The 14,195-nt window shown below is 44.7% G+C and overlaps 1 protein-coding gene across 2 annotated transcripts; it reads right to left on the bottom strand.

Moving 5' to 3' along the window:
- Positions 1 to 9,000: 9,000 nt before the first annotated feature.
- pou3f3b (POU class 3 homeobox 3b) lies at positions 9,001 to 12,374 on the bottom strand. 2 transcript variants are annotated; one of them, XM_046382688.1, is made up of 2 exons: positions 10,474 to 12,374; positions 9,001 to 10,118 (listed from the first exon to the last, which is right to left on the bottom strand). In XM_046382688.1, exons 1-2 carry the CDS (start codon positions 11,674 to 11,676, stop codon positions 10,020 to 10,022), a joined length of 1,302 nt encoding a protein of 433 aa, XP_046238644.1. In that variant the 5' UTR covers positions 11,677 to 12,374; the 3' UTR covers positions 9,001 to 10,019. The 2 variants fall into 2 exon arrangements, with proteins under 2 accessions (XP_046238644.1, XP_046238643.1); XM_046382687.1 differs by having other exon boundaries at positions 10,465 to 12,373.
- Between the last annotated feature and the right edge of the window lie 1,821 nt (positions 12,375 to 14,195).

The raw sequence follows: 14,195 nt of genomic DNA, 5'->3' as shown, positions 1-14,195 counted from the left end.
ACATTTGCCGTTGCAGCAGATGCAGGTGTCGCTGCAGTTTCCAAACAACCGTGAGCTGCAAACGAGCTGCAAACAAGCTCTGCCAAGGCCTCAGTTTTAATGCCTTCACCTCTCTCCTCTCCCTCCTCGGGCATTAAACATTGACATAATAGGTTGAATGAAAAAAAGAGAGACTTCTCTGGGGAGGGCAGAGCTCGACTCTCTCTTGCTAAGAGGATTGGTCAGATTGGATATAGAGCCTATGAGGAATCACGAGCGAGCTGCATATCCTCACACCTTCTCCTTCTGTACTCGCAACACCTCACCACACTGAGATAGCAGCACAAGATTAGTGGTAAACCTTTCCCTCCCCTTGTACGTCCCGACAGTAACTGCCTTGAATCCAAACATGCTCTTATTCACATATCAAAGTGAGGTTCAAAGAAATATATGGATTTGCAAATGATTTCATTTTGAACGTCCGCCTCTAATGTCTAACTTGAAAATACCTGTGGCCGATCATTAGTAATCTATTAAATCCACGGCCTAGAAATGGTTACACTGCACGCCCTCTGAGCCAAACGTGGCTGATGCTGCTTTTCCAATCCCTCTCTCGCTTTGGTTAATGAGATACAGAGTCAGACGGCCCGAGCGTGCTTTCTCTCCCTTCACCTCGTGCGTTCTCTCTGGTCCTGCAGCACACAGTACAGTCGTTTTTATCAGCCCAGCTCGCTCTCCACTCCCGCACCAACAGCTTAATCCACGCATCCATGCATCCACTCTCCGCAAACAATCAGTCTGTCAGGAGTGTGCGGCCGTGTGCGCTCATGCTAATGACGGAAGGAATTTTCTCATGTTTCTTTCCCTCTCAAATGTTGATGTGTAAATGACACCACACCAAGATATTTTTGTGTACCCGACATATATTTGCAGTGTATGTTTGAAGGTGGGCTTCTATTGTAGAGAGACAAAGTTCGTCCCCTTCAGGTGGACCACTGTGGCAATGGAGGCAGGCAAAAAATTTTTTTTATATTGTTTGTAAATCTAAAAGATGCGAGTGTGAAAATACATTGCAGAAAGACCAGACAGCCAACAGTGATGACTCTCCTGTGTACAAGAAATGCACCAACTTTCTTGTTTCATGCTAACAGGAAACAATGCAACGTGTGCACCATCTGGCAGCAATAGATCAGTGTCTTAATGATGCTGTCCATGAAACTTAACAAATTAAAGCAAAGTGGCTTTTTACAAACATTTGATATGTTTCGTTTTCTCTGTCTCAATGGCTTTGCACTTCATTTCAAGACAAACCTTGATTTCCTATGTGTGCATCGCTTTGAGGGACAGCAGTTCACATCAACAGTGTACTACTCGGGAGCAGGTATCTGTAATTTTGTCAGTTTGAATATATGGTGTACTCAAAACCAGCTTGGGATTAGTATGTATCTTTGGTTTGTGGAAAGACTGATTTCAGGGTTAGTGAGCTGTTAGGCATGTAGTGGCTTTGTTTAAGGTTATGATGAAACTCCAGGGAAGTGAATGACAGTGTGCTTGTGTCTGTCCTCCTAAATGAAAAAAACATGCTGGTGTTTGTGCCTACATGTGGTTATGCTGATTAACAATAAGGCCATAACTCCAAATCAGTGTGTGCAACTGCTTCTGAGCCAAATCTGTTGCAAGTATATTACGCCCATGTGGCTTGTTTATATGCTTTGCATGCATTTGCAGGTAAGTGTGTGTGTGAGCGCGTGTGTGAGCGCGTGTGTGTGTGTGCTGGCTCTCTGGAGGGGCCTGGTGTGTCACGATGGGCGCGGCTCCCTCTGGATCTAAGCAGTATTGACAAACCCATCAGAGCTGGTGATGCATTGGGCTCCCTGCTTGCTCCCCTTCGCCTCACCCTCCCGCCCTCAGCGGGGCTGCGGGGCTGCGCTGACATGCTGTCACCTTGGTTACTGCTGCCAGAGAGAACGGCCTGCTGGGATATGAGCTGACCCGAGCTGGCGGCCGGCCGGCGAGCTGCAGCAGGAGATGTCACCGGTGGACCCCTGAGGACAGACCGACCCCTGCTTCTGTCCCCGACCATCGATCCGTCTGCTGCTGAGATCCGTCACCACCTAGGACGCTCGCTGGTGTAGGACAGGGCACATAGACACACACACACACACACACACACATATATATACTGCATGCTTTATGTGACTCTGGAAGAATATGTCAACTATCCCACAAAGCCAAAACAGATTGAGATTGTTTTGTTAGGTGATTTCGAAATGCGACTGTTCCAATGTGCCAGAGAAAGTCCTCGACAACATGAACTCAAAGCTCGAACTGCAAAAACATCTGCCTGCGAATCTCTCTTTGTCAGAAAGAAGTCATCCTCCATGTGATGTTTGTGCTCATAAGCAGAAAGTCCTGGCACGTCTTTGGAGAATTGCTTCTTCTTTTCTACTTTTCGAGGTTAGCAAGTCATTACTTGGCAACTTCTGAATCCCTCTCTCTGTAAGTTCCGGGAGCCAACATAAACAGCGGTTGTTGGCAACGGCCCGCCGGCGGCTGTGGGCGTCAGTCTCCACCAGTGTTCAAAGTCCTTTGAAATGCTGACCAGCTTTTTGACACGAGGCTTTGGAAGCAGCCGAGCTCACGCTGCGAGATGCGGGCCAGGCCGGGTACGAGGTGGAGCTGGGTTCAATTCTAGGCTGAGAGGGATTGTGGGTAGGGACCAAGAAGTTTCACATCACAGGCTGAGGCAATTTGTTCAAAGACAACTTCATGGACTCATGCCACTCATGTCTCTCGGTCCTGAGAAAGTCTTTTGCTATTTAATGCATCTTTTCTTTTTCTTGCAGCTTAGATTTAAGTTCAGACTTAAGTTACAGAACTTTATTTGAATTAACACTAGAAATTTGAAGAATGTGACGCATCCAAGGTTTTTATACTTTATCATTTCTCCTTCTACAACTGAAATAACAGCATGTTCGACTGAACACGATGCTGGCAGTGATTCTGGATGCCATCAGCGTCACCAAAGTAGCCTCGCTCGCAGTATTCCTCAAAAGGTATAATGGCTTTTGCACAATGTTCCCCAAACACATGTGCGCCGCCTGAAAGGCCGTCTCTCGTGTCATGCGAACAAACAACAGGAGGAGATGTGAAAGATCACTAACTAGCTTCCTGGTTTCCATGGCAACCAATAAAGCAGGGCCGGCCGTCTTTTGTGGGGATCGTCGGCACATGTTTAACCCCGCGCGAGAGGAGATGCTGTGTGTGGATGAGACTGAATGAAACGAGCTCGGGGTGAATTTTAGACAAAGCCGGAAAAAGTTGCAGACACACAGTCCTACAGGAAACCAAATAAGGTGGTAATAACATGAATTCAAAAGTAAGTAGTGCGCATGAGAATTGTGATTGAAGCATGCTGACAGTGGGGGGATTTTTCTCAACCCATAAATGAACAATTTGTCCTTCAGTTTATCTGAAAATTCACCAAATTTGGAGATACACGATTTTCTCTGGAGAGCTGTGGGTGTGTGGAGAATAACCAAAGTTACAGAGGCTCTCCAAAGCACATAAACATTCACAAAACAACTTCAGAGACTTGAACTCACTTACAGCGTAATTTGCAAACCTGAGGAAAATCTACAGCAACACGCCAGGCCAGAGCAGAAACACCTGTTCCTCTGCACACTTCCGAACTGATACAAAGATAAATCCAGGCCTTTTGCCTGCACTGAAGCATCTATGACATATACGCTTTTAAAAAGGGAGAAATCAGTTTGTATCTCCAAGTCATGCAACAGAATGTCGACCGGAAAGCCACTCTGACCTGCCGTTTGATCAGTGCCACAGAGTTGACAAAGTTCTTGGAAAGTTAACATTTTGCAGGATCGCGACGATATTTAACTCAACAGCGACTGAAATTAAACTTCCACATGCGGTGGAGGTAAAAGTAGAACAATGTAGTTTCAAATGAGAGTAAATAAACTTTAACCAACATCGTCATCTTCAGGAGAAAAGATCTCTAAAACGCACTCGCCGTAAAAGTCTCCATACGAGACTTAACCTGAAATCTAAATCTACAGAATCCAGTCTGCATCAAAATGTCACCTTCATTAATTACCTTTGATTATTGCCGTTGAATCTGGTGGAGATGATGACAGGAGCGTTTGAACTGCGGAGTCAAACGGCCACTGGGTGGCGCTGTAAGGTCAGGGAAGCTGCAGAGGAGCAAAAGGGCTTTTAAAATAGTGAATTATATCAGGAGCAGGATGGAGTTTTTTGTTTTGGAAATCATGGTTATAGAAATGATTGTTTTAATAATTTTGATGATCCTGAATATAATGAGAGAAAAACATGAATAAACGGCTTTAAATTATTTTTAAAACTTGCTGCAACTGCAAGAAACAGATGATCGACACTCATATTCCTTGTGTAGTTGGTTTGTGAGAAGCAAACATCGACATTGATGCTTTCTAGATTTACAGTATCAGAGGCTCAGTGAGGGCCTGTTTATCAGAGCCGAAACTTTTCCTCCAGAAGACACAAAATGTCTCTCAAAGGTGGATTCTAACGGCAGAGACGAACCAGGGGTCGAGCTGGACCACACACACACACACACAAATAATTAATCTGATTGGTTTTGATCTCATTTTTTAATCCGTGTAGGAGTGTGTCTCTGTGTATGTGTGTGTGTGTGTGTGTGTGTGTGTGTGTGTGTGTGCGTCTGACCTACAGCACAGACCCAACCGGACAGAAAACTTCGCTCAGAGAGCCGCAGCGCTGCAGTGTGTGCATGGGAAAAGGAGAAAAATGCAATTAGGTGCTGATCGTGTTCACACAGAGGGTGGAAAGTTGTGTATTAAAAAGTTCTAAAATGGAAAAAATTATACGGCATTTCATTCTCACAGCGCACCCACTGGAACAGGCCACAGGAAATTTATTATCTCTATGTTATGTGAATTATAACTGGGAAACGTCAGTACAAACTTAAAATAAATATATTATGATAAATTAAATCAAAAGCAGATCACTTCGAACATCTATTCGAATATTGCCGTTTTTTCTCGATTGTGGGCCTCAGACTGAAGGCTAAAAATCAATCTTTTGCAATAAAACTCAAAGCTTTATTCTCACTTTACTTTAAAAATCTAAAATAAAAACAGACAATATTTGGAAAAGAAGACAGTTGTAAACGCGCGTAAGCTAAATCTAACAAAATCACTCACGCCGTCGAGTTAAAGGCGTTCAATCCGCGTTTGGAGAGAGGGAAGAGGAGAAAGGGAGGAAAAGAAAAACAACATTAGGCTCCAGCATGAAAGGCTGTATGAGCTTTTGAAATGCAGACAGGCAGATGAGATGCTGAAGTGCATTACCTCTGTATGGCTGAGCTGCCTTCAGACTCCATCCACCCCTCCTCTACCTATCCATCCCGCCTGCTCACAAAACCATGACCTTCACAATTTATAGAGAGGAAACCCCCGAGAGTCACGTCATATTTTTTTAAACGTCCTCTTCTTCTTTCTCTTTCTCTTCTTCTTCTTCTTCTGCTGCTGCTGTTGCCACGAAAACGACTTAATAAGCTTTTTACGTGGAAGTCTTTTATGAGCTTTTGTTTAGGTGCTCTTACGAATTTAATTTAATTTTATTTTTAGAGAAAAGTGTTCCTAAATTAACAATTTAATAATAATAATAATAACAATAATAATAATAATAAAATTGCTGGTGCTGTGGCACAGGTTAGTTACTCATGAATCGCTCATTTATGTATATGCATTTACTTCCACATGTGGCTGCAAAATTACAAAACTAATATTAGATATATTTCAATTAAATTTAATACAAACCTAAATTTAACCAACAGACAGACACGGTAATTCCGCAACTGTTTGACATAAATAAACAAAATAAAATACTACAAACTGAGCCGAAATAATCTTTTCTTTTTTTTAATTTTTTTGAATTTTTCCTGTGGTGATGCCACGATGACAACACCGCCAGTTAGTGACGAACCAAAGAAAAAAACGCCACCACACTTACTGTAAAATAACAGTAATAACAGTGATCAAAAGTCAGCAGTCACAACCAGACAGAAGAAGATTTTTTTTCCTGCAGCAGAGATAAATCCACGGCAGAGGAAGGCTCCCTGTGGAGAACAGCTCAGAATAATCCATATTCATGCTCTCGACACGTGGAGTAAATACAGTATGAGGAGGTGTGTGTGTGTGTGTGTGTATGTGTGTGTGGGCGTGGGGGGACTATTGTGTACATGCAGTTTCACCAGGTTAGAAGGAGCCTGACACCACACCGTCTTTTTAAGTGACACACAGACTGAGTGCACCTAAAAGACTGAGTGTAACATACAGCACGAGTGTCTGTAATACTTTGTATTTATTTGTTTATGTGTGTTTAAAATGGGTCTACACACGCGCACATAACGCGCACCAAAGGCCCGTTGGTGTGCGTTCAGAATTAAAAAATGAGCAAAAATGTGCGTTATGGAGGCAACTCTGACGCCTTTGAAGGATGTTTAAAAGCACAAAACAACACCTGCAAAGCCACAGTTTAAATTAAGCTGGACTTGCTAGTATATAACAAGTGTAATTTTTTATTCTGATTTGCTCATATAAAATAAAAATCAGTGGCATCAGAGATTATTTTTATTAGATTTGATGGGGTTACAACATGTCAGTGTCAGGGCCTGATTGAAAGTCGCTGCTTGCTGACGGCCACTTGGAATATTCTAATAATTAGGCGGTAAAAGTTTGCTTTTTTAACGGGACAAATCCCTGCTGCCTGCGTGCTCAAATCTTGTTTTGAGGAGCAGAGTGCTGTGACGACGAGCAGCTCTAATGAGCGCGACGAGCCTGTTGGGCCACTGGCGTCCTAAATCAATAGGAAGGGAAGGCAAAGAGCTCCCAAGGCCAGAACGTATCGGTGCACACACTCACACACACTCACACACACCACGCTGCTGCCAACATGATTTTTGAAGACCCATGAAAAAAGGCAAAGCTGTTGGAGAATAAGCGCATCAAAACCCATTATGACATTTGGAACTCTTTTTGTGTCGCCTTTGGTTAAATAAATAATAATAACAACGATAACAAATCTCTCAGCAGATATTTCGCCATGTTGCGGGGTCCACATGTAAAATGCAGGTCTGCTGCTGGTTTGGGAGCCTCAAGTGTTTCCCCTTCTCTGTAATGAAGGTCTTGTGCGCTGGGCAGCATAGCAGGCTTATCTTAGCACGTCATGTGACTTTGCATTGGATTTTTATAGCAGAGGAGCACATGGGGCTGCATGCATAATGAGCGAGCGCAGGTAGGCAACATCAGGCCACGCGGCGTCTTTATTTTTGAAAAAAAAATGCTCGTTATTCTGTCTGGTTCTGTCAGCGTGCGACAAACATTTCAGCCTAAGTGCAGCTGGATGAGAGGAAAATGGTGAACAGAACATAACTGATCTTTCCTTAAGCTGAATGATATTGTAAAACACCTCACGTGTGCTCGCCAGCGTCTAAATAAATTACAAAATATAAAGTTTTGAGGGCTGCGCGCGCGCACACACACACGCGCTCACACACAGCGTGTCTCTGCTGCCACTTTTACTAATGGAGACAAAGAAAAATGATGCCTTCTTCTCTATATCATTGAATTCAGTTGCTAAGCAACTAGTATGGGAAATCATCCGCGAAATTCAAATCCTGCAGCGAGAGGACACGTTTTGTTGAGTTCTGCTGAATAGGCGAGCAAGACAAACTGAAGAAAGGAGGAATAAAGGAGAAGTTTGAAACCTAGTTTGCCTCTTGCAGCCGTGGCGAAAAATAGTCCTGTTGTAAAATAATAAACGAATGAATAAAACAAATAACACCAAAGCACTGATAACATCACGATAGGAAATAAAACCAGGCACGAGACGCTTCCCTTTAGGAGCCTTCCGCCTCTGCGGCCGTGAGGCAAACATCCCGCTTTAAGCCTGTCAAAAGTCCTGAAACAACAAGGCTGATATTAACGTGCAGCCCTGCGACATGTCAAACAGCACTTCAGTGGCTCATCCTCAGTAAACTGAGGTGCAGAGGCTGCTCAGCTTTGGGCAGACACAATCAATAAAGCTGTGTGACCCAGTGCCCCGCATCCCAAACCACCGTGTCAGCCTCTACCTGGTGAACACACACCTGCTCTCGGCTTTTTATTTAAGCAGGATGGAGACATGAAGTTTAGCCACTGCACTCATTCATAATCTTGCAGGCAGAGCAGCTTTCACTTCAATTCCGCCTTTCCACCGTGCGTAAATCAATTATTTTGCAGATGAATCAGACGCTCACAAAGCAGGCTAATAATGATGTGTTTATCACTATTGTGGGACTGCGAGCTGCAGCGTAAATATTACATAACATGCATTCAGGACGCACACAGTATGGACGTGTCACTCTGGGTTTGGTTTTTTCTGATGCTCTCTCTCTCTCTCTGTCACACACACACACACACACACACACACACACACACACACACACACACACAAACAGACATTTTCCAGCGTGCAGGCTCAGGTTGGGGCTCCTGCTTTTTGGCCTCAAGAGGCAGCAGATGTAAACAAACAGACGAGCCACTGAGGAGGCCTGCAACTGACCGCGATGCTTCATTTAAATGGTCACATACAGCCATGGGACAGTGATAACAGCGCTGCTGGACATTTATTGCAGCCCTGGCGACAACTTATGAGCCATTAAAACGCTATTAATACGCAAATGTGCCACGTTTTTTTCTATTTTGCGTGATGAAAATCTATTTTTTTGTTTTAAAGGAGTGTTTCCATGTTTCATTCAACAAAGACTCTTTGTTCTGCATTATTATAACAGAGGTTATTATTAGCTCGCATCTGGGACAAAACAGTCCACCATTTTCTTCATTAGCTGCTGTTGTGCATGCAAAAGAAAAAGAAACGAGCACACAGGGTAAATCCCCTTCCAGAAAGAGCCCAACACGTGCGATAAGAGTATGAATTTCAGAAGACAAGATGACTGCATTTCATTCTAACAAATTTATTGTGTCTCAATCAGCTCGTACGGAACCACTACTGAAATTAAATTACAATCAAAATTATCACATCAAAATATACCCTTATTACCTAACAACGGTCAATGTCAGCTTATGGTGATTTGTGCTCCTTTAGAAAATACAAAAAATTAACCAATAAGGGCAGCAACAAAATAAAATGTAAGAAAAAAAATTACTGAAATAAAACAAGGAAGGGAAAGCATCTTACACAAGTTCCTTCAAGGGGGGGGAAATAAATTACCGTCTGGAATAATTCATATGTATTCCGAATAAAATATTAAAACAAGTAATTCTGATGAAAAATATAAAGTAAATAACTCAGATCAGTATCTGATCTAGTGATCTATATTGCCGGCTTTACAGAGTTTTGTTTATTAAAACCTACCAAAGAACACTGCTTAGAAAGGGCAGCATTAATAGTATATCCACAGCACCCACTCAGTCACACTTGGCAACAGATTTTTTTTCCCCCCAAATAAGTGCAGTTGAAGTCTTTTTCAAATGTCTTATGCTCTATTTGTTGAAAAAAGGGAGGAGAAAAATCCACTCACGGTGTCAGAGTCCATTAAATAATATTAAAAACGAAAAAATATGAAGAAGAAGAGGGTGATCTTTGAGATCAAGTCCTGGTCCTGGTTCTGAGGGCCTCAGCGTGAAAAAGAAAAATCCCTAATCCTCCGTACGTGTGTGTGTGCGTGTGTGTGTAAATGAAAGTCCATCTCAGGGAAGAAAAAATAATAAAATTACTGGAAAGCATGATGGAAGCTTCGTGGATGTCACTCTTATTGTTGCAGTTTTTCCCCTCTGTTATTGTTAGGCTTGGAGAGGAGGGAAGGCGCTTCAGTCCCATTTCTAAATATACAAAATGCCTGCTCCTTTGTTTCTTCAATCAAACACAGGATAATGAGGGGGGAAGATTTGTTTTGGAGGGAGTGGGAGAAAAAATATTTAAAAAAAAAACAAGACTTGGTTTCCTCTTGTTGTGTTTTAATGCGCCAAAATTACCTGGTGGAATGAACTTGTGGTTGTCACCCTCTGGTCGCTCGCTTCACTTGCATCTTTTAAGTAATCTACTAAAAAATGCCCCTGAAAGAAAAAAGCAGAAGGAACCTTTTAGGTTAAGACATTTTTAGGGCCTGAAGAAGGTTAACGGTGCGTTTTCTGAAGGGGGGAGGTTGGGAGGAAAAAGGAGGGGAAAGGTTGTTGTTTTTTTTCTCTTTCTCTTTTTTTCTGGTGAAAAATAGATAACACATTTGCAGTCTCATTCATATTCCCTCACAATCACAGTATCAAAAAATTTGGCTATCCTGGCGATAGTCTGTATGTTTTTTTAATCAGTTTAATCTCATATAAAATATTCTGGTGTGCTGTTCTATGTTTCACTGAACATTCTTTTGCAGTCCATGGAGGGGGGCGGTGTTTCTGCACTCACATTGCCGACCTGAGAGTACACATCCTCCGGCGTCTGTGCCACTCCTGGGGGCGTCATCCGTTTTTCCTTCTGTCTCCTATTGCAAAACCACACTCTAACCACCTCTTTCTCCAGCTGCAAGTTGTCCGCCAGGGTGCTGATCTCCTGTGCCGAGGGTTTGGGGCATTTTAGGAAGTGGCTCTCCAAAGCCCCCTTGACGCTCACTTCGATGGATGTGCGCTTCTTTCGCTTCCTCCCCTGCGCCGCGATCTTGTCGATGCTGGTGGGGCTGCCGGTGGACGAGTCGGCCTCCTCAAGCCACTTGTTTAACAAAGGCTTGAGCTTGCACATGTTTTTGAAGCTGAGCTGCAGAGCCTCGAATCTGCAAATGGTTGTCTGAGAGAAAACGTTCCCGTACAGGGTGCCCAAAGCCAAGCCGACGTCCGCCTGCGTAAAGCCCAGTTTGATCCTCCGCTGTTTGAACTGCTTGGCGAACTGTTCCAGGTCGTCCGAGGTCGGCGTGTCGTCGTCCGAGTGCGGGTCGTGGCTGTTGACGCCGCCGTGGTGCTGGTGATGCGGATGCTGGTGGTGATGGTGGTGATGGTGGCTGCCGTGGTCCAGATCCGGGGTGTCCCCCCTCACCAAGCCCGGGTGCACCAGGCTCTGGCTCCCCGGACTCAGCATCCCGTTCACAGTGAAGCCACCGGGCTGGGAGTAGATCAGCGACTGCTGCTGCTGCTGTCCCCCGGATATGGAGTTAATGTGAGCCGCAGTCGTGCTCCCCCAAGCCCCGGCGTGAGTCTGGTGGGGAGCTAAGTGAGGGGGCCTGTGGTGCAGCGCAGTGCCCGTGTGCAGATCGTCTCTGCCGGAGTTTTTCACGTCCTGCTGCTGCGGGCTGCCCGTCATCCCGACGGGACTCGACGACCAGGGCGATCCGGCTTCAGCTGCAGCAACTGCGGCTGCTGCTGCGGCCGCTGCGGCGTGCGGGAGGGATGTCACCCACTGATGGGCATGGCTCAGCATGTGTCCCCCGTTGCTCGCTGCCATTGCGCCTTGCATAAAGTCACTCTGTACCATCTTGACTGAGGGGTCTCCCCTGTAGCCACCAGACCCCGAGGTAACCGCAGCGCTGCCCGGCTGCATGCCACCACCTCCGGAGTCAGAGTGCACGATGGAGCCGGACGATAAGATGCTATTGCTGGGCAGATAAGGATTGGAAGCCGCGGTGGCCATTCCGTCAATCCTTATGAATATGTTTGTGGATAACCCCCCTCCCTTTTTACAGTCACTTCTTTCGAGCAGGCAAATTGTATCTCATGAATTATTCAAACTTTAAAAGTATGGGTAGGTTTTTGGCAAATACCATCGACGTGCGTAAAAACGCAAAAAAGCCTTCAAAAACTGTGACAGAAAACTGAATAAAATCCGCATGTATTTACAACATTCTACTTCAAACAGTTGTGCACTGGATATCGGCGATAAAATTCCAGGTTTTCAAAAGCCCTTTGAAACCATGTGCAGTCCGCTCAGAAAGTTTTGCACTGGGATGAAATTGTGGACATTAAAATTAAAATATACAGGAAAAAAGCGTCGTCCCAAACAAAGTTTTGGTGGTCGAGGAAAACAAAAAGCCTCGCAAAATTCTCCACAATGTACAAAGTCCCAGTTTATGTCCCCTTTGGATGTGAAAAACATTAGCAGAGTGTCCTTAGTTCTTTTGTAATTCAGTCGCCGAGATTTCTCCCTCTCTTTATTCTTTTCTCTCTCTTCTTTTATAGCACTGTAGAGCCTCTCTTTGTTCTGTTTTGATGTATATAAACCTGCCAAACCGCAAACTCCCGTTGAAGTACAATCCAGTATAACAGTGTACGGCGCTGCTTGCAAGCCTCTTCTCTCATTCGCTTGTTCTCTCTCTCCACCTCTCTCTCTATATCTCTCTGTCTCTCTCTCTCTCCCTGACAGGCCCGCGTAGTCCCGCCCCTCTCCAACCCCGACGACGCACGGATGTTTACCCCGTGCGTACCCGTTGATTGGTTACCCGGGGTGTGATTGGCAGGTCTGCGCCAGCCTTGCTCCGGGCACACGAGCCCTCCTTCCGGCTGTTCCAATTGGCTGATTTTTAATTGCAGCCCAAACAAAACGGGGAACACAACTTGGTAGTAAATAGTACTGGGATATTAGTACACAAACAGGAGTGAAGGAGTAAATAGTGGGAAAAAAGGTTTATAAACTATGACCTCTCACATCATGGTAAACTTTCATCCAGAAAAGCTTCAGTGTATCACTTTCTTCATATTGATCAAAGTAAATCTGTTTTAAAGTGTAAACCCTCATATAAATGCATGCTATCAAGACCCAGTCAGCTCTAACTGCTCAAACCTCTGTTATTCTCGCGTTTAGCCAAAACCTGCACCCACATTTGACATTAGAAGATCTATTGGCTACAATTTCAATCATCTGTCAGCCTGGCCTGATGGTCTAACAGACACGGGAGTCCATGCTGCCACGGTTACAGGTCTAATTCCCTCAGGGTCACTCATGAAATATACTGGAAAAAAAGACAAGCACAAAAATAAAAAGGGTCACTAAATGGTGCATGCTTTAGCTTGTTACATTAACCTACAGGAGATGATGTTCAGTGTGTGGTAAAATGGACATATTAGCATTTCAAAACAGTTTTTTGCGAGCTCAAGTTAATTGTTTATGAGCTTATAAAAGTAGAAACTCCCTGCACCCCCCCAGCCTGAAACCTCACAACGCAACACAACACAGGGAGGAAGTGTGTATGTCACGATGTGAGTGCAGAAATAAAAAAAAAGCCAGGAGCCAAGTGCAGCCCCGCGCGCCGCGGCTCCTCAGGAGTTAAACGCACAAAGGTTGCGGGGATGCTTCCATGCGGAAACGCCGCGCGCAGGCAACCTCACTGAAGCACAGTGAAAGAGAAAGTGGCAACCAAAACAAGGGCAAACTGAGCAGCCCTTTGGGGGTTTGTGCGTACAGGGTGGCGGTGCTGGAAGAAAAAAAAAACCCGCACATCTATAGATATCGGACTTAAAACGCGCACCATCCCTCTGGATGACCACATAACCCCGCGGATGAATGGAGCCTTTGTTAGCATGTGGGACCCCTGCGCTTGTCCACGCACCCATGGGTGGTAATAAGCGGGTCCCACTGCGGCTACTGCATGAGCTGAGGGTGTCTGCAGCCTGTTGAGGCCAAAGCCAGGCCTGTGGCAGGTGATTTCCTTACAGGATTAACTGTATTTTGTACATGTCATGTGTTAAGCCCAAACACAGCCTCATAAGCTCCCCCAAATCAAAGATGGCGCAAAAGATTTTATTGCATATAAAGGGGGTTTAAGGGCAAAAATAAGGCAGTGGAGTGTGTACTCCATGCCAGTGCCCCCCTCTCCCATCCTCTTCTTCCCTCTTCTTCTTCCTCTTCTTCTTCATCATCCCAGTAGATTTAATTTGGACTGGGCTCCAAACCAAGGGAGCCTCGTGGATTTGTTTACATTGAATAGGCAGGCTTGGGGCCAGAACCATGGGGCCCTCTATTCATTAATATACAGTGAGGATTTCGCTCTAAATTACTGCCGTTCAATCCACACTACACGCTTTGAAAGGGCGTCTCATGCGGCCAGCAGAAACGTGACACCAGCACTGCAGAGAAGAGGGCTCCTTACACATGATAAACCCTCAAAATGAAAAAAATATTTAATATATGTATTAAACGAGTCAAAAGCTGTTTCA

This window comes from Scatophagus argus, chromosome 24 (assembly GCF_020382885.2).
Source record: "Scatophagus argus isolate fScaArg1 chromosome 24, fScaArg1.pri, whole genome shotgun sequence".
Classification (NCBI taxonomy): domain Eukaryota; kingdom Metazoa; phylum Chordata; class Actinopteri; family Scatophagidae; genus Scatophagus; species Scatophagus argus.
This window is presented reverse-complemented; position numbering and strand designations above follow the sequence as displayed.